We start from the raw sequence: 25,917 nt of genomic DNA on the forward strand, positions 1-25,917 counted from the left end.
GTCCCATAGACTTTAACGGTGTTCACACAAATTCTTTGCCTGTTCGCATGTTCTGCTGCAAACCGAACCGGGGGTTGTTCGGCTCATCTCTATTTATGACTGGATATAGGATACTTGGATTTTGCAAAAGCAATCGACACACAGGCAGCTAATGCATATGTTAATGTTTATAGGCTTAGAACTCAGTCACTAAATGAATGGAAAACTGTCTTAAAGACCGCATTCAGAGAGTAGTGAGTAATGATTCATGCTCTGAATGGCCTAAAGCTCAGCACACATTTTAATCTGACCACATTATCTCTATACAATCAACTTTTGATCTACCAAAACTATGTAATATGAGGAACTACCTAAACTATCCAGTCAATCTGTATACTATCCCTGTCCTGCTCCAGCGTTTGGAATGCCATGAGGCAGCAAGAGGCAGAGAAGGAATATATGTAGAAGTGTTGAGGTGCTGATGGTGAGGAGGAAGAAAGGGCTGATTCTAATGCGCTTACTCTAATGTCATTTTATCTGTTAAAATGCAGTACATGGGATTTTTAATAGTCAATTCAAAGTGTAAAGGGACAATCATCTTTTACACCTAGTGCCCACTCTAAAAACTGGCAACTAACTGAGGGAACATGAAGAAGGAGGGGCATATCTAAGGACTAAACCAACCAGCCCCAAAATGCAGGTAAACTGGATTGTACCATTTCAGAAATACAGTAATAAACAAATTATAGTTGCACTGGAATGCCACTAGTCAGCACAAAGATATTTAGACATTACATCAGTTTCCTAACCTTAATTACTTTGGAGGAACCCTTGGCAATAGGTTTGCGATCACAGGAATCCCCTAAAATAATTTTCAGATCTACAGCTCACAGAATATTGGTGTGATCATCGAGCTGTGGATATACCAATTATTTTTAAAAATATCATAAAATAAAATAATAAATATTAAAACATTTTTTAATTAAGATGAGACATGTGCTTGTTTTTTTTTTTTTTTATTGCAGAGATGCTAAATTCTGTGTAAAAAATAGGCAAATGTACAGGGCGGCAGCAGGGTTCAGGGAAACAGGGGGTCAGCAGGACAGAGCACGGGGGGGAGGTGGGGGGGGGGTAAGGAGGACACAGTACAGTGGGAGCAGAGGGACACGGTACACATGGGAAGCAAGGCACAGTACATGGGGAACAGGAGGGCACATAGCAGGGGGTCAGCAGGGATTGGTACAGGGGGGCAGGAGAACACATTACAGGGGGGTCAGCAAGACACATTACATGGGGTGTAGGTGGACACATTACATGGGGGGGGGAGTAGCAAGGCACATTACATGGAGGGGAACAAAAGTGCTAGGTAAAGTAGCATAAAAAATATAGTAGACTATACCAGAGAGGGGACAGTCAAAAGAGCCATATGAATGAGCCACTGGGAACTAGTAATCAAAAAATTCTAAAAGCAAAAACATCAAAAAATATAGTTTTAAATGAATGAAAAATACATGTAAAACATTCCTCCACCTTCCACCATCTAAAATGGCAATGTGTATAAAAGCTTCTAGACACCATTCATGCATGCATACTCCCACATATCATATCAAATCATGTAGAATCACATTGAAATGGAGGGGCTAAAAAGTGTTGTATGTATTGGCAAGATAGCTCTGTCAGTCTCAAAAGCCAGTGTTTGGCAACTAATGGCAATTAAAGGCTGGGGTACCTGTAGAGCTGAAAGCCATGGCAGGATTGATTGAATATCATGCTGACAGTGAGTCGAAAATAGTCCATAATGTTGCAAAGAAATAGAAGATAACTGTAATTAACAACTGGATGTATTGAATGGTAGGTAAGAGGATGAATGGAACAACTAGTGGCGTGTGCCAACAAGGGAAACATCAACCTATGTGTGGGACCCATAGACAGCTATGCATGAACAAGCAAGGTAGGATGTAATCCTATGTAAATTGGAGAGGCGAGTGACACAACTTGATCAATGGCATATTTACATGTCCAGGAGTCGATTGGAGCTCTGCATGGATCTGTCAGAGACGTCCCGAAAGGGAAGTGAAAAGCTCATCCTCCTTCCTTAAGATCTCCTTGTAATACAATACTCATGAGGAGACACTGCAACACATGTGTCTGTAAGCCGCTCCAGTGCAACTGCGGCAATTGTGAGTGCTGAGTGTTTCTGACATTGGGGGTTATTTACTAAAGGAAAATCCACTTTGCACTGAAAGTGCACTTGGAAGTGAAGTCGCTGTTGATCCGAGGGGGACATGCAAGGAAAATAAAAAACAGCATTTTAGCTTGCACATGATTGGATGATAAAATCAGCAGAGCTTCCACTCATTTCAGATCTACCCCTTAGATTTAGACCAACTGCACTTCCAAGTGCACTTCAGTGTACTTTCAAGTACACTTGCAGTGCAAAGTGAATTTGCCTTTCGTGAATAACCCCCAATGTCTTCAAACCTTGCTCCAACTGGCAGATCCACGCCATATCAGCCATATCAGCACAGGGAGCAGTAGAATGCAACGGACGGCACAGAGGCATGATATCAACACGTTTTGCTGGGAGACCCCAGCTCCGTCAAGAGTCTGGACGTCACATTACATGGGGGGCACAGCAGGGCATATTACATAGGGGAACATCAGGGCAAATTACATGGGGATCACAGCAAGAAGTATTACATGGGGGCACAGTAAGGCACCTAAGAAGGGGGGGCACGGCAGTACACATTACATGGGAATGCAGCGAGGCACAGTGGGACATATTACAAGGGGAGCAGCAGGGCACATTACATGGTGGGCACAGCAGGGCATGTTACATGGGGGAGCAGGGCAAGGCACATTATATGGAGGGCACTGTAGGGCATGTTACAAGGGAGGAACAGCAGCGCACATTACATGGGGGGCACAGCAGGGCATGACATATTACAGGGGGGGCACAGCAGGGCACATTTCATGGGGTGCAACAGAGAACATTGCTTGGGGGGGCACAACAGGGAACATTTACATGGGGGGGGACAGTAGGGTGCATTATATGGGGGAACAGCAGGGTGCATTACATAGGGGGGTGGGGGGCACAGCAGGGTACATTATGGTAGCAGTTTCTTTCATATGCAGAGCAGTGCCGTAAACCTGCTGTGAGTCCTCTTATGGCACGCTGCTCCTTGCCAACCCTCTTCTTCTGTCCATCTCAGGTGCTTGTATGTGACATCACATGGGGTGGACGAGAAGGGAGAGGGAGGGCAGGTGGGGAAAAGTGTGCCATAAGAGGACTCACAGCAGCTTCCCTGAACTGCTCTACATACGAGGGAGGAGCATTTCCTAGTGCCAGCTAGGTGGGGATATGATTTACCCATCACCTGCCTGCGATTGACAGGTAGATAATGGCAGAACCCCTGGGAACATGTGGGACCTCAGTTAAAAAACCCTGCATTACATAATGAAATTCAACCTATAGAGAAAATGGCATAACATTATAGACTACGAACATCTGACCAGAAGAGAAAATATGGGGGGACATCTATACTGTGTGGTATGGGGATTCACGTCCTCACCACTGACAGTGTAAAGCTACTTCAGCAATAATCAGCTATTTCAGAGAGTGAACTAATATACAAAACATATACAATGTTGCAGAGACAGAACACCATTGTTTACTTTGATCTTTTCCTTGTTTGTGAAGGGTTTCAGTTCCTAACCTTGTTAGACAATGGAATTCCTTCTCTGCAATCGGGAGGTTGATTTACTAAAGGCAAATATACTGTGCACTTTAAGTGGATTTTCTCTAGCACTGAAGAGAGGCTCTAAAATGAGGGGAAGCTCCGCTGGTTTCTATCATCTATCTAACAAAAATGCTGTTTTTTTTTTCCTTGCATGTGATTGAGTATTCTTTACAAGTGAAGTTTTACCTAATTTATTAAGCTGTGGAGCAAGTGCATTTGCAGTGCACAGAATACTTGTCTTTAGTAAATCAACCCCATTGCATCAATTCTGTTATAACAGTTTACACTCTACAGCAGCTAAAGCAGGGGTGTCCAAACTTTTTTCAAAGAGGGCCAGATTTGATGAAGTGAACATGCTCGAGGGCCGACCATTTTGCTTGACATTCTTTAAACCATTAAAATTCAGTCTAAGTGTGTTCATCCGAGCACTAATACACGGCCCAACAAGAATTCTCTTGCCTTTGTGCTGTGTGTGGTGAACAGATGAGCTCGGGTGTGTTATTTGGATATACTGTATTTAATCGGCTTATACCACACACCTTAACTTTAAAAAGGAAGTCTCAGGAAAAAAAAATAAAAAATCTTACATTTTAAATAAAGACATGTGAAGCAAAATAAGGGTCAGTGCCCATCTGCAGCCCCCAGCGTATTGCCATGAATTCAGCCCCCAGCGTATTGCCATGAATGCAGCCCCCAGCGTATTGCCATGAATGCAGCCCCCAGCGTATTGCCATGAATGCAGCCCCCAGCGTATTGCCATGAATGCAGCCCCCAGCGTATTGCCATGAATGCAGCCCCCAGCGTATTGTCATGAATGCAGCCTCCCCCGTATTGCCATGAATGCAGCCCCCAGCGTATTGCCATGAATTCAGCCCCCAGCGTATTGCCATGAATTCAGCCCCCAGCGTATTGCCATGAATTCAGCCCCCAGCGTATTGCCATGAATTCAGCCCCCAGCGTATTGCCATGAATTCAGCCCCCAGCGTATTGCCATGAATTCAGCCCCCAGCGTATTGCCATGAATGCAGCCCCCAGCGTATTGCCATGAATGCAGCCCCCAGCGTATTGCCATAAATGCAGCCCCCAGCGTATTGCCATAAATGCAGCCCCCAGCGTATTGCCATGAATTCAGCCCCCAGCGTATTGCCATGAATTCAGCCCCCAGCGTATTGCCATGAATTCAGCCCCCAGCGTATTGCCATGAATGCAGCCCCCAGCGTATTGCCATGAATGCAGCCCCCAGCGTATTGCCATGAATGCAGCCCCCAGCGTATTGCCATGAATGCAGCCCCCAGCGTATTGCCATGAATGCAGCCCCCAGCGTATTGCCATGAATGCAGCCCCCAGCGTATTGTCATGAATGCAGCCTCCCCCATATTGCCATGAATGCAGCCCCCAGCGTATTGCCATGAATTCAGCCCCCAGCGTATTGCCATGAATTCAGCCCCCAGCGTATTGCCATGAATTCAGCCCCCAGCGTATTGCCATGAATTTAGCCCCCAGCGTATTGCCATGAATTCAGCCCCCAGCGTATTGCCATGAATGCAGCCCCCAGCGTATTGCCATGAATGCAGCCCCCAGCGTATTGCCATGAATGCAGCCCCCAGCGTATTGCCATGAATTCAGCCCCCAGCGTATTGCCATGAATTCAGCCCCCAGCGTATTGCCATGAATACAGCCTCCCCCATATTGCCATGAATGCAGCCCCCAGCGTATTGCCATGAATTCAGCCCCCAGCGTATTGCCATGAATTCAGCCCCCAGCGTATTGCCATGAATTCAGCCCCCAGCGTATTGCCATAAATTCAGCCCCCAGCGTATTGCCATAAATTCAGCCCCCAGCGTATTGCCATGAATTCAGCCCCCAGCGTATTGCCATGAATGCAGCCCCCAGCGTATTGCCATGAATGCAGCCCCCAGCGTATTGCCATGAATGCAGCCCCCAGCGTATTGCCATGAATGCAGCCCCCGGTGTATTGTCATGAATGCAGCCTCCCCCGTATTGCCATGAATGCAGCCCCCAGCGTATTGCCATGAATTCAGCCCCCAGCGTATTGCCATGAATGCAGCCCCCAGCGTATTGCCATGAATGCAGCCCCCAGCGTATTGCCATGAATGCAGCCCCCAGCGTATTGCCATGAATGCAGCCCCCGGTGTATTGTCATGAATGCAGCCTCCCCCGTATTGCCATGAATGCAGCCCCCAGCGTATTGCCATGAATGCAGCCTCCACCGTATTGCCATGAATGCAGCCCCCCACATTGCCATGAATGCAGCCCCCACGTTGCCATGAATGCAGCCCCCACATTGCCAGGAATGCAGCCCCCACATTGCCATGAATGCAGCCCCCATATTGCCATGAATGCAGCCCACACATTGCCATGAATGCAGCCCACACATTGCCATGAATGCAGCCCACACATTGCCATGAATGCAGCCCCCATATTGCCATGAATGCAGCCCACACATTTCCATGAATGCAGCCCCCATATTGCCATGAATGCAGCCCACACATTTCCATGAATGCAGCCCACACATTTCCATGAATGCAGCCCACACATTTCCATGAATGCAGCCCACACATTTCCATGAATGCAGCCCACACATTGCCATGAATGCAGCCCCCACATTGCCAGGAATGCAGCCCCCACATTGCCATGAATGCAGCCCCCATATTGCCATGAATGTAGCCCCCATATTGCTATGAATGCAGCCCACACATTGCCATGAATGCAGCCCCCATATTGCCATGAATGCAGCCCACACATTTCCATGAATGCAGCCCACACATTTCCATGAATGCAGCCCACACATTGCCATGAATGCAGCCCCCACATTGCCAGGAATGCAGCCCCCACATTGCCATGAATGCAGCCCCCATATTGCCATGAATGTAGCCCCCATATTGCTATGAATGCAGCCCACACATTGCCATGAATGCAGCCCCCATATTGCCATGAATGCAGCCCACACATTTCCATGAATGCAGCCCCCCATATTGCCATGAATGCAGCCCACACATTTCCATGAATGCAGACTCACCATTGCCATCAGTGCAGCCTGATTCATGTCCCTCTGCAGCGTTGGAGGAGACAGGGAGGGGGGCGGGACGAGCACCGACAGACATACAGGAGAAACTCCTGTTTCTATGACGGCCTCTTTAATTGAAAGTCCCGCCTCCTGTGATGGACAAAATGGTTGTCCAATGGCAGCACAGGACGGGACTTCCTTTTACACAGGACGCTGTCCTGTATCCACGGCACTCGTCCTGCCCCCTCCATGGCAGCCAGCATATCTATCTTTTGTGGCCCCCGGCGATCGGGGATTCGTTGGGGGCCACAAAAGATAGATATGTGAACATGACCAGACGGGCCGTCCGAAACCGGAACGCGGGCCGCGATTGGCCCGCGGGCCGGACTTTGGACATGCCTGAGCTAAAGTAAAGAGCAATGCTCTTTTACATTAATACTTAGCTCCATCTAGTGACCAAACTTGGTATTTTCCATTTTTTTTTTTTTATAATAATAATAATAATAATAATTCTAATTATTATAATTTGAAACAGCACAAGATATAGTCTATGTACATATTTTTTTTTGTAAGGCTTACCTGTAGCTACTGTGGAAATACCCTGCATCAGTATGTGCTGACGTCATCGGCACATGCACACTGAAGCAATGGCGCATACCCGGAAATAACTCCGGGAGACATGTCGCTGGTAAGAGCAGTGTGCTGGGACCGCTGCGGGGCTTTGATCTAAGGTGAGTATTTCATAATGAGCTAGTATGCTATGCATACTAGCTCATAATGCCTTTGTCTTGCAGTTTTTTTTTGTTTGTTTTTTCTAGGGTTTACAACCACTTTAACTTGGCAATGGCAATGCAAATTCTTTATAAACCTACCCCTTAGTTTACAGTGCAAAAGTCTCCCCCATATTATTTATTTTTGTTCATTGTTTTTAGCCTATGGTAAGGGTCAGCAACCTGTAGATTGTGACCAGTTGACAGTTAGATCCCAGTCTGGGCTTGCTGACCCGCCATCCCAGAACATCAAACAGAGTACAATGCAGAGGGACTACTTGTATAGTTGGAGCTGTAGAAGTGAGCAAGAGCCACATAATCGGATGCCTCCTACAGTATGTACTGCTGACTCCTTTTTTTTTTTTTAAAGCCTTTGGCGTGCAAAACACACTCAAAAACTTCACGCGGTGCATAAAAAATGTGCACACACATAAAGAGTGACACAAAAAAGTGCAGACGGGTACACAAGTCCTCTAAAATCAGAGGACCTTGTCCCGAATCCCCCGGGGTGTTAGGCTCCTGACAGGGACAAGGACACTTAAAACTTGGTCTTCCTGGCCGAAACCAGTAAGACCCCGTTCTTTGGAAGGTCTGCCGAGACAGACTTACCCAAATACTAGGTGAGGCTCCCCCGAAGGGAGACCCCAACCCTAAGGAAGAGGGCGAACTAAGCCAGAAGGCCATGTCCACCCCCTCCCCAGACTTTCAGGATAGGCCCTAGAACCTGTGACCCTACTCATCACAGCAAACGTGCAAAGTGACAAAACAAGACGTGACAAACACACACTGAAAATAAATAAAAAGTGGGGAAGGGATAGTGGAGAGGAGAGTGAAAAGGTGGTCATTGTGTGAAACAACGACCAGGCCCTCCGGCCAGGAATAAAAAATTCCTCTGGTCCCAGCCAAAAGGCCCGGCCCAAGAGGCAGGTGCTAAAAAAGCGTGTTATGATGCAGTGACCTTGGTGCCCAAAATCAAAGTGACCCTCACTCACAGTGATTCTTAGGCACCCCTGGACTGCCACTCCAGGGGCACATACTCCATATGCCTTCAAGACTGACCTGACCTACGGTCCGGACCACAGCACCCCCCACCCTAGACAGGAAGGCATGAAGATCAGGAAGCTTGGTGAGAGCCCTTAGCCATCAGGCTCCACCGTCGCTCCCATCACTCCTTCCTAATTACATTCGGGAAGTACTAACCGCTCCTCCCCCCAGCGTAGGAGCAGCCGGTTTTCCCTCCCGAAAAACTGTCCAGGGCTAGAACTACCCCAATCCAGGCCAGAAGGCCAGGTACTCGACCCTCTGGATCAGACCAGTGACAGCACCCATCCTCACCAGGAGCATCCTTCCAGACGGCTCAGACACAACCATGCATCTGCCCCCAGTTTTCTGTCGGGCGGCACGATGTGGCCCCTACTGAAACTGTCCTTCCGGATGCTAATAGCGCCTCCTTTGGCAACTGATAAGAACAGATACCACACTTGATCTTAGCCAAAAGGTACTGCTGACTCCTGTCCCATGCAGAGTGATACCAACTGCACTCCACCTCTTATCCTGGCTAGCGATCTCCAGAGTGGTGCCAGCAGCAGGAAAGAAGGTCTTCAGTTCAGTGTGAAACAATACACTGGGTATAATAGTATAGGGCTGCTTTTTACACTGATGTTCTGCTGTTTACTGACACCAGGGGGGCAGTGCAGTGTACCTTCAGCTTTCCTGCAGGTTTACTGTGTTTAGCCATAAACTTTTATCATATCCAGCAGGTTTGGTGCACTTTCTGAAAGCACACCAAAAGTCCGGAGTTTTGGTCTGCTTTCAGAAAGTACATCACACCTGCAGGCTATAATAGAAGTCTATGGCATATCACAGCTAACCCAGGAAACTCACAGATGCCCTGCTCTGTACCTGCAGTGCAGGTAAACAACAGCACATCAGTGTGAAAGCAGCCCTATAGGGGGCTCAGAATAATAAAATGTAATTTACATTTGAATTTTGGGGGGTGGTAAAACCCCTAGTTAAGCCGGGTTTCTACCACCCAGCCCCAACTGCACCCCCTTTAGCTACAGTGGCCAGGGATGTACACATGTCACAGCTGCAGCAGGAATTATACGCCCTGGTCATGGTTGGTGGGCATAGCACCTGCCAAGCATGAGCCATTCAAGTGAATGAAGCCGCTCTGCAAGTACCTTGTGCAGCACAACAAACAAGGGGTTAAAGTAGGCAGGGTTGTGTTGCTTTCTCACCATCTGCTTTAACCCCTTGAACCCCACAGAGGCATGCAGTTGCGGGGCTTTTGCAGAGTGGCCCCATTTACTTGAATGGGTACTGATTGGCAGGCAGTACCACCCACCAAAAGCAACAGGTGGTTTCATTACTGCTGCGACATGTGTATACCTTTGTCTGCTGCCTCAGCAATTAAAGGAGGTAGGGTTTGGGGGTGGTAAAACCACAACTCAGCCGCATGGTTTTACCATTTTAATTTTGAGGGGCGGTAAACCCCTTTAGTTAAGCTGGGTTTTTACCACCCCTGTCCCAACTGCACTCTCTTTAGCTGCAGTGGCCACGGGTGTATACATGTAATAGCTGCAGCAGGAATTATATGCCCTGTCATGGTTGGTGGGGGTAGCACCTGCCAAGCATGACCCATTCAAGTGAATTTGTTTGGGAAGACACCTTCTTGTGGCTTCTCACTTTGCATTTATGTCTGTTGCAGCTGCTATTTCTGACCAAAGCGGGCCTAGTACTGCTTACCAAAAACACAAAAGTGTCACTTATTCAATTACTAGAAAAAGCCTTTTTAATCAATATGATAATAATAATATAGGTGCCGTTCATATCTGCTATCTTAAAATGTATGTACAAATAGACGTTAGGAATCTCCCAAACCAGCCTGTTAAAGGGTTTGTGTAATTTTCATGTCACCCTAAAAGCTATATGATAAGGCTTCTCCCTCTGCTGTATCTGTTTTTTTTTTGTTTGTTTTTTCATTATTGCCTTTTGATTGGCAAAGGTTCCCCAGAACAGTGCCCAGATTCCAAGGCTATTTATTTGGCAATAGCTTGCCCAATCCCCCCACAGGATAAAATCGTCCACCAAAATTTGCCTTCCACTGATTTCATAGGTTGTCTTAAGCCCCATACACACTATCAGATTTTCTGCTGATTTCTTCCATCAGATTTACCAAAACCATATAATATGAGGTCAAACCTTAGGAGTTCCAATGTGTATGTAATCAGGCAGGCCCTTCTACTACATGGTTTTGGTAAATCTGAAGAAAAAAATCAGCAGAAAATCTGATAGTGTGTATGGGGCTTTATAATAATTTTTTGTTTGATGCTTTAGACAGAATTCAATTTTGGGCAATTTGCTCATTACTAACCCGCAGCAAGCTCACACGCAGTCTAACTATGCAGCAAAGAATGTTTTAGACTGGTATAATGCTCCTGTTACTGTTTTGCAGATATTGATTTTAATCCACAATCAAGTTACAAAGCAGGGAAATTAAAAAATAATGGAACTCGAACCCTGACATTAGATTGGAAGGTACGTTTTTCAATGCTGGTTAAAATGCAGCAATAATGTATATGCTTAAAAAGTCACAAAATTACAACTGTATTTTGAAGCTTTTAAAATATTTATTAAACATTTACTTTGCATGTACAAGTTGGCAATGTGGATTATGTTGACAGTGGTCCAATGGATTATATTCTTGATTTGCAGCTGATGAGTGAGATTAGTAATATGATTTACTGATATGAGAAGAACTTGAAAAATTACCAAAAATATGACATAAACAATGTCGATCACATCCAGTCGATCAGAGACATTTTTGTATCCATGCCTTTGCCACCAGCATTTTATAATTAAAGTAACACTCCTTGTACAGCTTACTACACAAATTATGACTACTTTAAATGTATTCTAACGTTATTAGTGGATGCTGGTGAAATGAATCACCTACTGACGTCTCATACTTTGGAGATTACAGAGGAACTATGTCCTTAGTAGGTGGTTCTGCCTCATCTACAAAAACTCTATAAAGCCAAGTAAAGGTGACTCAACGCTCCTAGCATGGTTTCCATAAGCTTAAATAAGAAGTGACACCCCTTCATAATGGAAGGTAGGTGTTGGACTCTCACTGACAAAATGAAATATCAAGTTGAGCTGAAATTACTTTTTTAAATGTCAGTTCCTTGTTGATTGAAAGGCTGGAAATAGCAACTTCACAAACATCACATTAGGAGAGAGGAAATTAATATTGTAAAACAAAAGTTCAAGTTTTCTTAATGATTGTTATTCTTTTATTTTCACAGCTTGGCAGAGAAAACCAAAGAGATATAAATTATGATATTACCCTCACCTTACTTCCATGCCCAGATGCCAAATTACATACCCGTACAAAAGATAATTGGTTTAACACAACCATATCAGGTGCATCCTACAATGCAACTATTGTAGCCTTTAATCAAGCTGAACATACACCTCCATGGTCTTTATTGATTGATGAAGATGAAAGTAAGTACAGTATAATAGTGTTCCTATTTTTGACTTAATATTATTTTATGTAAAATAAAATTTGCCCCTTTCACACTTTAACCCAGTCCATTTTTAACACACTTCCTAAAATGCAAATTATTAACTTAAACACGTACTAAATAACCCCGAAACAGAATAACAAAATAAAAATGTGTAGTCTTGGTTTTTATTTGTTGCACAATATTTGTGAAAATTTTTATGAAATATGTATTTTCAGCAAAAAACACACAACTTTTTTTAGTGGATGCACTGGCTGACAGTGACACGTACTGAGCCATCCTATGAGGGTGCTATGGGACGGAATGTACCCGGTCTCGCCAAACACAATATAATGTTCAAAATATCTAATTGATATTATGGATGGAACAGTGTTGAGTTCATGAATACCAAATAACCCCATCCTCAAAATCATGCTTGTGAAACCATAAGAAAATCGAAACCTTAAATTATAGTTACTTAAATGTAGCGCTGGTACTCCTAACGAGTACGTGCTATATGTTTAAATTTAGTTTTTTCCTAAAACTGTAATGAGTTTTGGGACTATTTGTGCTAAAATATACTTTGGCATCAGTTTGGCTGGGCTGTATAGAAGTTCTGCCTAGTCATAGGTGGGGTTGTACACCTGTGGGAGGCTATAGAACACAGTCTGGTTGGACGCATTGGGTACCAATCTCTGTCTCAGAACCAATCAGTGGGAGTTTGTCTCACTGCGTAATCTGGGAAGGGGTACTTAAGGTGCCAAAGTCACGTGGTTCGGGGTTCCGGTCCAGAAGTTGTTGCTGACTCCATGGTCCTGGTCCTCCTGACCAGCCCCCAGAAGCCCTCATGGCCTGGGGTGCAGATCCATCCATTTCCGAGCCTCAGAGCCGGCTAGTTCGAGGCACAGTAACTGGAAGGAGGATTCTAAGGTTTCCCGGTGCTGTCTAGGGTTTTGGAGAGGTCCAGCAACTCTACATGCGACCAGGGGAGGACTCTTCGGTAAGAGAGCCACGCACAAAAGTGGCTGCTCAGTAAGAGCCTGGAAGCTGAGCTGCCATGGACATTGATTGAATCCACAATTCTTACAGTATCGCCGGACCGGCTGAAAGATTCTGGTACAGTAAGAAAAGTTCCTACTTCTACCCTTCCAGTTGTAACTAAATTCCCAAGTTTCCAACCAAGTCTGCATGAGAGACTTTGAAAAGCTAGAGTTACCTGTTGGCTGCTAAACCCAAGGCGTAAGGATTTATCCAACAGTTAAAGAGTCCAGTTGCGAGCGGCTGTTCCCTAGACTGTGTACATAGAGAGAGATTTTTATTGAAGTCAGCAGTTCCAAGCACCTGAGCTAAACTCTACCCTGATACCCTCTATTCCCAATTTAGAGACTGAGTTTGTTCAACCGTTTTATGCAAAATAAAAATCCTAACAAGGAATTCAAGTGTCGGTCTCTATGTAACTATGTAATGTATTTTACTGCCCGTCTATAAAAGTTACAGTTACAGTGGGTGCAGCCATGGGTTACATATTTAGCAATTTATTTAGCAGACATATGTTACATAGCAAAATATGCATTCTTCATTTGTTAAAAAGAATCTGTGACAAAGCAAAATATCTGTGTATTTGTACTTAGCAATTCTCTTTCTCAAGGTATCTACTGTTTTCAGGCCAGTAAATCTAAACCAATTTTACTGTAGCTTCACTGCCCTGGAACTTGAAATTCTATTCTGGAGTCAGAGAATTTTCCTTTATGACTAATGCGACTTAATTTTACAGCATTACAATTCACATTTTAGGATCCGATTTTGAAAATGTCACACTATCAGAAAGGCAACTAATTCTAAGTTGGGAAAAGAAAAGAAAAAAGTCTGCACACTATTGCACTGAGTGGCAGACTTCTGCAGGGAAAGAAATCTTCAGCAATATTACAAGAAACTATAAGAGTAATCATATAAAGATATCAACAGGTAAGTCATATCCACATGTAACTTTCCCCTTCTTGGCATAGGGGTACACAGGGGGTGTATGTGCAGTGCCGATTCCCCCTCCTGGCCAGGCTCCCCCCCCCCCCCCCGTTTGCCTTCTCTCCTCTCCTCTTCCTCCGGGGAATGTTTCAGAATGGAGAGCAGGGGAAGGGGCTAATAAATATTTAATTCACTGGCCTCCCCTTGGTTTTCTAAATGAAAACAGTGAACACACTCAGTCACTGTGTTCATTCATAACTGAAACATAGTACACTGTATTTAATATAAGTGTAAAGTAATATCTGTGCTTAGTGAGTAAAAGATAAAATAATATTAAATAATAAAATGTGACCTGCAGCTGAACACTATAACCTAGATATTGGGCACCAAACAACAATACAAATAATAAAGTGCAGAGCTAAGTTATGCAAAAAATTACCCCATGTATGAAAAACGTGTCAATAAAGTGCAAATGTGCAATTCAGTGTAATAAATGTGCAATATTAAAAACAACCAAAAAAACATATAAAACAATGCAAATGTGCAATTCTATGCAATTAATGTGCAATAACCACAAAATGGCAATGCACAGGCGTGCGTTAAAGTGCAATATAAGTGTGAAAAAAACAGCTGATATCAAAAGTTGATGTGTAGCTGAAATCCAATGTAAGGGATCTCAAGAGCAATATGGAGCGTAGACCAAGTTCTTGACATCGTGATACCCGTCGCCTCATTAGGATAAAAGGCTTAGCAGAGAGCCTGCGACCTCCCTTACTCAGGGTGGTCAAACAGCGCTTAGTAGAATTGAGGATCCACTGATGAAATGCTCAGGTGTCCCCCACCGGAAGAATCCATGCACATCAGATGGTAGCCAGACAGCATCATTTGCAGGAAATGAGAATATGCAAAGAGGGAAAAAAAACTTCAAATAGTGTAGAATGTCATCAGCATTCCATATTGCACTTGAGATCCCTTACATTGGATTTCAGCTACACATGAACTTTTGATATCAGCTGTTTTTTTGCACTTATATTGCACTTTAACGCATGCCTGTGCATTGTCATATATGCATTTTGATGTTTGTATTATTGCACATTAATTGCATAGAATTACACATTTGCATTGCTTTATATGTTTTTTAGGTTGTTTGTACTATTGGACATTTATTACACTGAATTGCACTTTATTGACACATGTTATTCATACATGGGGTCATTTTTTGCATAACTTGCTGCAATTTTTTATTTGTACTGTATTTACTATGCTGCCGTTTGTGAATTAACAGGAAGCCACTCAGCACAAAGCACTTCCCATTCATTCACTGTCCGGTGCAGCTGAGGCTGCAGAGAAAGGCATGTGTGTTTGAGCTTTGGGTGCACACCATAATGCAATAGGCTGCGCACACCTATGCTTCTCAGTCAACAAAAACAATAACACCTGTTAGCCCTTGTACACATGGTCGGACATTCCAACAACAAAATCCGTCTGATTTTTTCCGACGGATTTTGTCCTAAACTGGTGTTGCATACACACGGTCGGACAAAGTTGTCGGAAAATCAGATCGTTCGTAACGTGATGACGTTATTTCGTTATGACGGGACTACGTTCAGGCTAGTAGCCAATAGCTTTGGTCTAGGAATTTGATCTGAGCATGCGTGGCACTTTGTCCGATCGGAATTCTCTACAAATGATTGGACAAAGTCCGATCGGATTGTGTTGTTGGAAAACATTTTTTATCCAGCTCTCAAATTCTGTTTGTCGGACATTCCGACGGAAAAATCAGATGAAGCCCACACACGGTCGGACTATCCGACAACACGGTCCGATCGGACATTTTCCGTCGGAATGTCTGACCGTGTGTACAAGGGCTTAGAAAAGAACACCACTAAGTACTCTCTGTATCTAAAAGGATGCACATCTATGAATCTGTAAAAATGAATGTGCCTCTGAAAGATTAAACAGCCCATGACATATAAAGTAACCTCCTGGGAACAGAGCTCTATAGTTTCACATCTGTTGCCAGTCTCTGCAATGTCCAGGCCTTGTCCCAATTCCCAATGTACACAGTAGATGTTTTGCCATCTGGTCTATGCAGAGAGTAATTATTATCTGGTACATTGTAGATATGGCACATACTGTAACTGCATTTTCACAAATTCTACTAAAGTTTTAAATTTCCACTTATGTATACCCCCTCATACATACCTTAGATTAGTGAGCAAAGTGGATCAGGTGCCACTGCCTGTGGGGCCAATCAGTACTATGTATGCATAGCTTTGTCTCAAAGCCAGGTGGAAAAGATGTCTATGTAAAAGCCTGAAGGTAAACTGTTTTGCTATTAGGACATGTGGAGTCATGGGCAGTTGTTATGACCAAGTGGCAGCTTGCAGTTAAAGTAGTTTGAAAGCCTTAAAGTGGGTGTAAAGCCACTTTAAAAAAAAACTAACATCTGCTAGACAAAGGCATAATGAGCTAGTATGCATAGCATACTAGCTCATTATGTAATACTCGCCTGAGATCGAAGCCCTCTCTGCGGTGCCCATACACCGCTCCATCGGGCAACATCACTCCCAGAGTTACTTCCGGGTATCACGGCTCCGGCGCTGTGATTGGCCAGAGCCGCGATGATGTCACTCCCGCTCACATGTGCGCGGTAACGGCACACTCACTGAAGCAACTGCACATACATGCCATTGCTTCAGTTTGTGTCAGTGCGCATGTGACGATGATGCCGATGACGCCGGCACATACAAATATTGGGGATATCTCCAAAACCGTGCAGGTTAAGGAGATATCCTGGGTAGCTACAAGTAAGACATATTATAGGCTTACCTGTAGCACAAAGTGGGTTTACATCCACTTTAAGATTTTTGCATTGAATGCATTAAGGTGAAAAACCTGTGCTGAAAAATCTCCCCCAGCCCCCATTTATACTTACCTTAGTCCAATCCGATCCAATGATGTGAACAAGAGCAGCGGCTCTCGCCACTGTCTCCCGCGTCCCTGGACAGATTGATAGCAGCAGGAGTTGTTGGCTCTCGCTGCTGTCAATCAAATGCTGTGCCGAGCGGGGCTTTCCATGGGGGCACTTGCAGAAGATGAAGAGCCTGGAGCCCTGGTGGGTGACCCCAGAAGAAAAGGATCGGGGCTGTTCCTCCAATTCCAGAGGACGGCAGCTATGGGGAAATGCATCGGGGGGAGTCGGAGTTGTGACACCATTACGTCCAGAGTGGCTAGTGTGTCCCGATGCCTGGGCTATTATCACCACTCTTTTTGACCTTTATACCTGTCAGTGCAATTTTTTTTTAGTTTTAATAAACAGTTTAAATATATTGCGCAATGAGCCTTCTTCTTTTCCATGCATAAACAACACACCACTGCCCAAGAGATAGGGAGGGCCAATTTGCGGCTTCCAGAGTCCAGATACAGTGGGACAAAAAAATATTTAGTCAGCCACTAATTGTGCAAGTTCTCCCACTTAAAAAGATGAGAGAGGCCTGTAATTGTCATCATAGGTGTACCTCAACTATGAGAGACAAAATGTGGAAACAAATCCAGACAATCACACTGATTTTTGAAAGAATTTATTTGCAAATTATAGTGGAAAATAAGTATTTGGTCAATATCAAAAGTTCAACTCTATACTTTGTTATATATCCTTTGTTCATGTACACGGATCAGTCGTCCTGTTCCCTTTGCAGAGAAACATGATGTTTCCACCCCCATGCTTCACAGTAGGTATGGTGTTCTTTGGTTGCAACTCAGCATTCTCTCTCCTCAAAATATGACGAGTTGTGTTTCTACAAAACCGTTCTACTTTGGTTTCATCTGACCATATGACATTCTCCCAATCCTCTTCTGGATCATCCGAATGCTCTCTAGCAAACCTCAGATGGGCCCAGACATGTACTGGCTTAAGCAGGGGGACACTGCAGGATCTGAGTCCCTGGCAGCATAATGTTTTACTGATGGTAGCCTTTGTTACGTTGGTCCCAGCTCTCTGCAGGTCATTCAGTAGGTTCTGGGATTTTTGCTCACCATTCTTGTGATCATTTTGAACCCACAGGGTGAGATCTTGTGTGCAGCCCCAGATCGAGGGAGATTATGAGTGGTCTTGTATGTCTTCCATTTTCTAATTATTGCTCCCACAGTTGATTTCTTCACATCAAGCTGCTTGCCTATTGCAGATTCAGTCTTCCCAGCCTGGTGCAGGTCTACAATTTTGTTTCTGATGTCCTTCGACAGCTCTTTGGTCTTCACCATAGTGGAGTTTGAAGTGTGACTGTTTGAGGTTGTGGACAGGTGTCTTTTATACTGATAACAAGTTCAAACAGGTGCCATTAATACAGGTAATGAATGGAGGACAGAGGAGCCTCTTAAAGAAGAAGATACAGGTCTGTGAGAGCCAGAAATCTTGCTTGTTTGTAGGTGACCAAATACTTTTTTTCCACCATAATTTGCAAATAAATTCTTTAAAAAATCAGACAATGTGATTGTCTGCATTTGTTTCCCCATTTTGTCTTTCATAGTTGAGGTACACCTATGATGACATTTACAGGCATCTCTCATCTTTTTAAGTGGGAGAACTTGCACAATTGGTGGCTGACTAAATACTTTTTTGCCCCAATGTACGAGTGTTTAGAGATTTGGATGCTGACTACTGTGCACAGAGGTATTAAGACCAGCATTGTTTGAAAAAGAGATTGGCCATTGAAGGATATACCATAAACCCCAATCCTTATTATGATCTCTTATAATATTGAGATCATTACTATCTGGTAAGAGGATAAGACATTTCTCAGCACTTTTGGAGCACTGAAGCCCTTTTTGGTAAATTTTGAGCACTCAACACCAGGAGAAGCGCACTCCAATTTATCTTTAGTATTTATTTAATATGGACTTTTTTTGTTGATGATTAGCGGGAACAGTGTTTACTTACCTGATAAACATTGCAGAGGTCCTGTGTTTACAGCTCCTGGGTTTTCCTGGGGGGGGGGGGGGGGGGGGGGGGGGGGGGGATGTAATTACATTTTCTTGGGCCCCATCAGGTCAACAGAGTGGCCCAGAAGGTGAATGCAGTGGAAGGACTATTTCTTCATTTATAGAATGCATATTTTTCGCTCAATAAAACGCACCAGACCATAAGACGCACCTAGGTTTAAGAGGAGGAATATAAGAAAAAAAATATTCTGAACCAAATGGCTGCAGGTCCTGCTCAGAGCTGGCCGCGGACCTGTGGGTCCTGCCGGCTGCTGAACTGTGGGTCCCACTGGGAGCTGGTCAGTAGGACACACAGTGTTGAGGGCTATTTTGAGGTTACTGGGTGGACACTGGGGCAGTGTAAATGGGGGTAAACTGGCCCTGGGGTTGTCAGGCTCTCTCACATCAGTGATAGCAGATGCTTGGAGGCCAGAGGACAGATAAGGGGTCTAAAAGACCCAATATCTCTCCATAAAGAGGACCTGTCATGGCCCATGCTATCACAAGGTATGTTGTTCCTCCCTTGTGATAGCAAAAAATAAAGAAAAAAATAAATAAAGATACATTGTCCTTTTTTTTAAATAAAATAAAATGTAAAAGACATTTAAACTGCCCCTGCTTCTTCGTGCTTATGCGCAATTGCAAACACACACATTGGTCCCGCATGCATATGTAAATAGCAACAAACCTGTATTTTGAGTGGCTTTCCCTGTTGTTAGACCCGTGGGGACCCAGGGCACATAGTGACGGATTGTTGTGACATCTATAATTATTAGACATGTGCATTCGTTTTCGTCCGAATGCATTTTCGTCCGAATTTCAGCTATTTTCGTTTTCGTTTTGACAAACGATAACGAAAGCACAAAATCCGAAAAACGAAAGATCCGACATAAATAAATGCTTTATTTTCGTTTTCATTGTTACAACAGTTCGATATAGAATAGGAGATTCGACATGACTCTGACAACAATCTGTGTCTATAGAACCTGTGGTCGAATGTGCTTAACCTTACCTCTATTAGTCCAAGATTATATAGAGAAAATATTCGACAGAGAAAAAAGATTTGACAGAGAGAAAAGATTCTGCAAGTTACTGTCCTAAAAAGTGTTTGGGGACCCGGGTCCTGCCCCAGGAGACATGTATCAATGCAAAAAAAAGTTTTAAAAACGGCCGTTTTTTCGGGAGCAGTTATTTTAATAATGATTAAAGTGAAACAATAAAAGTGTAATATTCCTTTAAATTTCGTAGGGGGGGGTTGTCTATAGTATGCCTGTGAAGGGGCGCATGTTTCCCATGCTTAGAATTGTCCCTGCACAAAGTGTCATTTATGCAGGAAAAAAAGTCCTTTAAAATCACTCGCAGCTATTATGAATTGTCGGCTCTCGTAATACAGAGAACACTCATTGAAAGTCATTGATAAAGAAATAAATAAATAAATAAAAAAAAAAGCGTGGGGGTCCCCCAAATTCAATTACCAGGCCCTTCAGGTCTGGTATGGATATTAAGGGGAACCCTGCCTCAAATTTAAGAAAAAATTTGACATGGGGTTCCCCCTAAATATCCATAACCAGACCCTTCAGGTCTGGTATGGATATTAAGGGGAACCCCGCATCAAATTTAAAAAAAATTTGACGTGGGGTTCCCCCTAAAAATCCATACCAGACCCTTTATCCGAGCACGCAACCTGGCAGGCCGCAGGAAAAGAGGGGGGGACGAGAGAGCGGCCCCCCCTCCCTCCTGAACCGTACCAGGCCACATGCCCTCAACATTGGGAGGGTGCTTTGGGGGTCCGTGACCCCTCAAAGCACCTTGTCCCCATGTTGATGAGGACAAGGGCCTCATCCCCACAACCCTGGCCGGTGGTTGTGGAGGTCTGCGGGCGGGGGGCTTATCAGAATCTGGAAGCCCCCTTTAACAAGGGAACCCCCAGATCCCGGCCCCCCCCCCTGTTTGAAATGGTAAGGGGGTACAAAAGTACCCCTACCATTTCACAAAGAAAGTGTAAAAAATGGTTAAATAAAACAAACACACTTTTGAAAAATTCCTTTATTAAAAATAAAAAAATAAAAAAAAGATTCCAGCGGCGGTAATCCACTCTTGCTATCCAGCGACGGACGATCATCTCTCCAGCGATGTCTCATGTCATCCAGCGCAGCGAATCCTCCGTACTTCTGTCTCCGTGGAGGAGACACTGCAAGGATTCCGGTGGATGACGTTTCTTATATACAGAGGGCGGGGCCACCCGTCACCTGACCCCGCCCCCCTCTGACGTAAGGGGAAACCCGGGGTTCCCTGTGACGTAGGGGTGACCCGCACCCCTCTGATGTAACACAGGCAGGTTTCTGTTACATCAGAGGGGGGCGGGGTCACCCATACGTCACGGGGAACCCCGGGTTTCCCCTTGCGTCAGAGGGGGGCGGGGTCAGGCGACGGGTGGCCCCGCCCTCCGTATATAAGAAACATCATCCGCCGGAATGCCTGCAGTGTCTCCGTGGAGGAGACAGAAGAAGGATGCTGCGCTGCGCTAGATGACATTAGACATCGCTGGAGAGATGACCGTCCGTCGCTGGATAGCAAGAGTGGATTACCGCCGCTGGAATCTTTTTATTTATTTTTAATAAAGGAATTTTTAAAAAGTGTGTTTGTTTTAATTTAACATTTTTTACACTTTCTTTGTGAAATGGTAGGGGTACTTTTGTACCCCCTTACCATTTCAAACAGGGGGGGGGCCGGGATCTGGGGGTCCCCTTGTTAAAGGGGGCTTCCAGATTCTGATAAGCCCCCCGCCCACAGACCTCCACAACCAACGGCAAGGGTTGTGGGGATGAGGCCCTTGTCCTCATCAACATGGGGACAAGGTGCTTTGAGGGGTCACGGACCCCCAAAGCATCCTCCCAATGTTGAGGGCATGTGGCCTGGTACGGTTCAGGAGGGAGGGGGGGCCGCTCTCTCGTCCCCCCCTCTTTTCCTGCAGCCTGCCAGGTTGCGTGCTCGGATAAAGGGTCTGGTATGGATTTTTAGGGGGAACCCCACGTCAATTTTTTTTTTAATTTGACGCGGGGTTCCCCTTAATATCCATACCAGACCTGAAGGGTCTGGTTATGGATATTTAGGGGGAACCCCACGTCAAATTTTTTCTTAAATTTGAGGCAGGGTTCTCCTTAATATCCATACCAGACCTGAAGGGCCTGGTAATTGAATTTGGGGGACCCCCACGCTTTTTTTTTTATTTATTTATTTATTTATCAATGACTTTCAATGAGTGTTCTCTGTATTACGGGAGCCGACAATTCATTATAGCTGCGAGTGATTTTAAAGGACTTTTTTTCCTGCATAAATGACACTTTGTGCAGGGACAATTCTAAGCACGGGAAACATGCGCCCCTTCACAGGCATACTATAGACAACCCCCCCCCCCTACGAAATTTAAAGGAATATTACACTTTTATTGTTTCACTTTAATCATTATTAAAATCACTGCTCCTGAAAAAACTGCCGTTTTTAAAACTTTTTTTTGCATTGATACATGTCCCCTGGGGCAGGACCCGGGTCCCCAAACACTTTTTAGGACAGTAACTTGCAAATTAGCCTTTAAAATTAGCACTTTAGATTTTGAACGTTGGAGTCCCATAGACTTTAATAGGGTTCTAAAGTATGCTATATACTAGCTCCGTCGAATCTTCTTTATACATTCGACAGACACCATAAGCCTTCAAAGACAGATTCGACCGTAATTCATGTGGATTTTCGGACGAATGCAATTTTTGAACGAAAAACAAAATAAATAAAAACGAATTTCGGGAGTAACTAAATAAATTAAGTTTTCAGACGAAAACGAAATTCCGAAACGAAATATTTTACTCTGCACATGTCTAATAATTATACTAGTCAAAAGCTGGATCTTCAAAATGTACACAAACGTCTATCTACATTCAAATACTGCCTCACCATAAGATTAGATCCGAGCCATTAGATCAGAATAATAGCCAGGAACTACATTTTTGGAGAGAGGTTAGAAATTGCAGCCTACATATTGGTGCAAATTCCATTTAGGCCCATACATTGCAATAACATACGGAAAGGCGTTCATTGTACTATGAGTTGCTGAATGGGACTGTGATATATGGCAGTGTTATTCATTTAGAATAGAACTCCAATGCTCAAATACAGTTGGCGCCAACAGAAGAAAGCACATTAAAATGCATGTACCATGCAGTGAATTGAGCTGCATTAAAACTCCATAACAGAATGCTGTAATGTATAGGGGACCTAATACTTTGCATCAGAGGCGGCTCTCTAATTAGGCAGTTTAGGCGTTTGCCTAAGGCCTCGCAATCCGAGGGGCCTCGCAAAAGCCTAATTTGCCCATAGCTCAACATCCCTGGGATCGCCACGCAACTTGTACCACCATGTCCCAATCTGGAGTGCTGGCGAATCAGAGTCCCGGAATGCCCGCGGGATGCCTTGGTTCCCATGAGCAGCGCTTTGTATGACAGCCGAAAAGTGCCATCTTTCCCTGGCTGACATTCACATACGGAGCTCTGCGCGCTGACCCCGCCCCCTCCTCCACCTGCTGTGATGTTTTCCTGGACACAGAGGAGGAGGCGGGGAGGAAGGACAGCCACGCAGCTCTGCCGGGACAGCGCTGATCTGAGGTCTTTTTTAATAGACTAAAAGTGAGACTTACGGGGGGGTAAACATGCATTACACTTGGATTTGTTTGTATATCCACTTTGAGAGGATATATGGGCACTTTAGGATTGTAGAAGACTTGGTGCTTCAAGGGGGGATGGATATGAAATCCACTCCCCTCACCCCCCAGCACAAGTCTTTCCCCTTCCCAAGGAACCACCCCCTGCAAATGTTCGATGGATGCTGCAGCAAAGTGAGTTTGCTTGTCATTACCAATCTCTGACCATCTCCTGTTTGTATATCTGCAACCTCTGACCATCTACTGTTTTTACCTCTGCAATCTCCGACCGTCTCCCATTTGTATCTCTGCAATCTCTGGCCATCTCCAGTTTGTATCTCTGCAATCTCTGACCATCTCCCGTTTTTATCTCTGCGACCTCTGACCATCTCCTGTTTTTATCTCTGCGACCTCTGACCATCTCCTGTTTTTTACCTCTGCAATCACTGACCATCTCCTGTTTCTATGTCTGCAACCTCTGACCGTCTCCTGTTTTTACCTCTGCAATCTCTGACCATCTCCTGTTTTTATCTCTGCAATCTCTGGCCGTCTCCTGTTTTTATGTGTGCAGTCTCTGACCATCTCCTGTATCATGCTTGCATTCTCTGATCGTCTCCTGTTTTTACCTCTGCAATCTCTGACCATCTCCTGTTTTTATCTCTGCAACCTCTGACCATCTCCTGTTTTTATCTCTGCGCCCTCTGACCATCTCCTGTTTTTATCTCTGCACCCTCTGACCATCTCCTGTTTTTATTTCTGCGACCTCTGACCATCTCCTGTTTTTATCTCTGCGACCTCTGACCATCTCCTGTTTTTATCTCTGCGACCTCTGACCATCTCCTCTTTTTATCTCTGCGACCTCTGACCATCTCCTGTTTTTTACCTCTGCAATCTCTGACCGTCTCCTGTTTTTACCTCTGCAATCTCTGACCGTCTCCTGTTTTTATCTCTGAAATCTCTGGCCGTCTCCTGTTTTTATGTGTGCAGTCTCTGACCATCTCCTGCATCATGTCTGCAGTCTCTGACCATCTCTTGTATCATGTCTGCAGTCTCTGACCATCTCTTGTATCATGTCTGCAGTCTCTGACCATCTCCTGTATCATGCCTGCATTCTCTGACCATCTCCTGTTTTTATCTCTGCAATCTCTGACCATCTCCTGTTTTTACCTCTGCAATCTCTGACCGTCTCCTGTTTTTATCTCTGAAATCTCTGGCCGTCTCCTGTTTTTATGTGTGCAGTCTCTGACCATCTCCTGCATCATGTCTGCAGTCTCTGACCATCTCTTGTATCATGTCTGCAGTCTCTGACCATCTCTTGTATCATGTATGCAGTCTCTGACCATCTCTTGTATCATGTATGCAGTCTCTGACCATCTCTGGTATCATGTCTTCAGTCTCTGACCATCTCTTGTAACATGTTTGCAGTCCGACCATCTCTTGTACCATGTCTTTAGTCTCTGAACATCTCTTGTATCATATCTTCAGTCTCTGACCATCTCTTGTATCAAGTCTGCAGTCTCTGACCATCTTTTGTATCAAGTCTGCAGTCTCTGACCATCTTTTGTATCAAGTCTGCAGTCTCTGACCATCTCTTGCATCATGTCTGCAGTCTCTAACCATCTCTTGCATCATGTCTGCAGTCTCTGACCATCTCTTGCATCATGTCTGCAGTCTCTGACCATCTCTTGCATCATGTCTGCAGTCTCTGACCATCTCTTGCATCATGTCTGCAGTCTCTGACCATCTCTTGTATCATGTCTGCAGTCTCTGACCATCTATGTGCGCAGTCTCTGACCATCTCTTGTATCATGTCTGCAGTCTCTGACCATCTCTTGTATCATGTCTGCAGTCTCTGACCATCTCTTGTATCGTGTGCAGTCTCTGACCATCTCTTGTATCATGTCTGCAGTCTCTGACCATCTCTTGTATCATGTCTGCAGTCTCTGACCATCTCTTGTATCATGTCTGCAGTCTCTGACCATCTCTTGCATCATGTCTGCAGTCTCTGACCATCTCTTGCATCATGTCTGCAGTCTCTGACCATCTCTTGCATCATGTCTGCAGTCTCTGACCATCTCTTGCATCATGTCTGCAGTCTCTGACCATCTCTTGCATCATGTCTGCAGTCTCTGACCATCTCTTGTATCATGTCTGCAGTCTCTGACCATCTCTTGCATCATGTCTGCAGTCTCTGACCATCTCTTGCATCATGTCTGCAGTCTCTGACCATCTCTTGCATCATGTCTGCAGTCTCTGA

The 25,917-nt window shown here is 44.7% G+C and overlaps 1 protein-coding gene across 1 annotated transcript in view; it reads left to right on the forward strand.

Annotated features, from left to right (window-relative positions):
• IL12RB1 (interleukin 12 receptor subunit beta 1) overlaps positions 1-25,917 on the forward strand; it is a 168,743-nt gene that overhangs the window by 88,984 nt on the left and 53,842 nt on the right. The window contains exons 7-9 of the mRNA XM_077476343.1: positions 10,975-11,057; positions 11,828-12,029; positions 13,823-13,993. Of these exons, the coding sequence (XP_077332469.1) occupies positions 10,975-11,057; positions 11,828-12,029; positions 13,823-13,993 (456 nt within the window). The remainder of the gene's footprint in view (positions 1-10,974; positions 11,058-11,827; positions 12,030-13,822; positions 13,994-25,917) is intronic.

The sequence above is a fragment of the Lithobates pipiens genome, unplaced genomic scaffold, assembly GCF_037356315.1.
Source record: "Lithobates pipiens isolate NorthernLeopardFrog02 unplaced genomic scaffold, aLitPip1_a1.2 Scaffold_13, whole genome shotgun sequence".
NCBI lineage: Eukaryota > Metazoa > Chordata > Amphibia > Anura > Ranidae > Lithobates > Lithobates pipiens.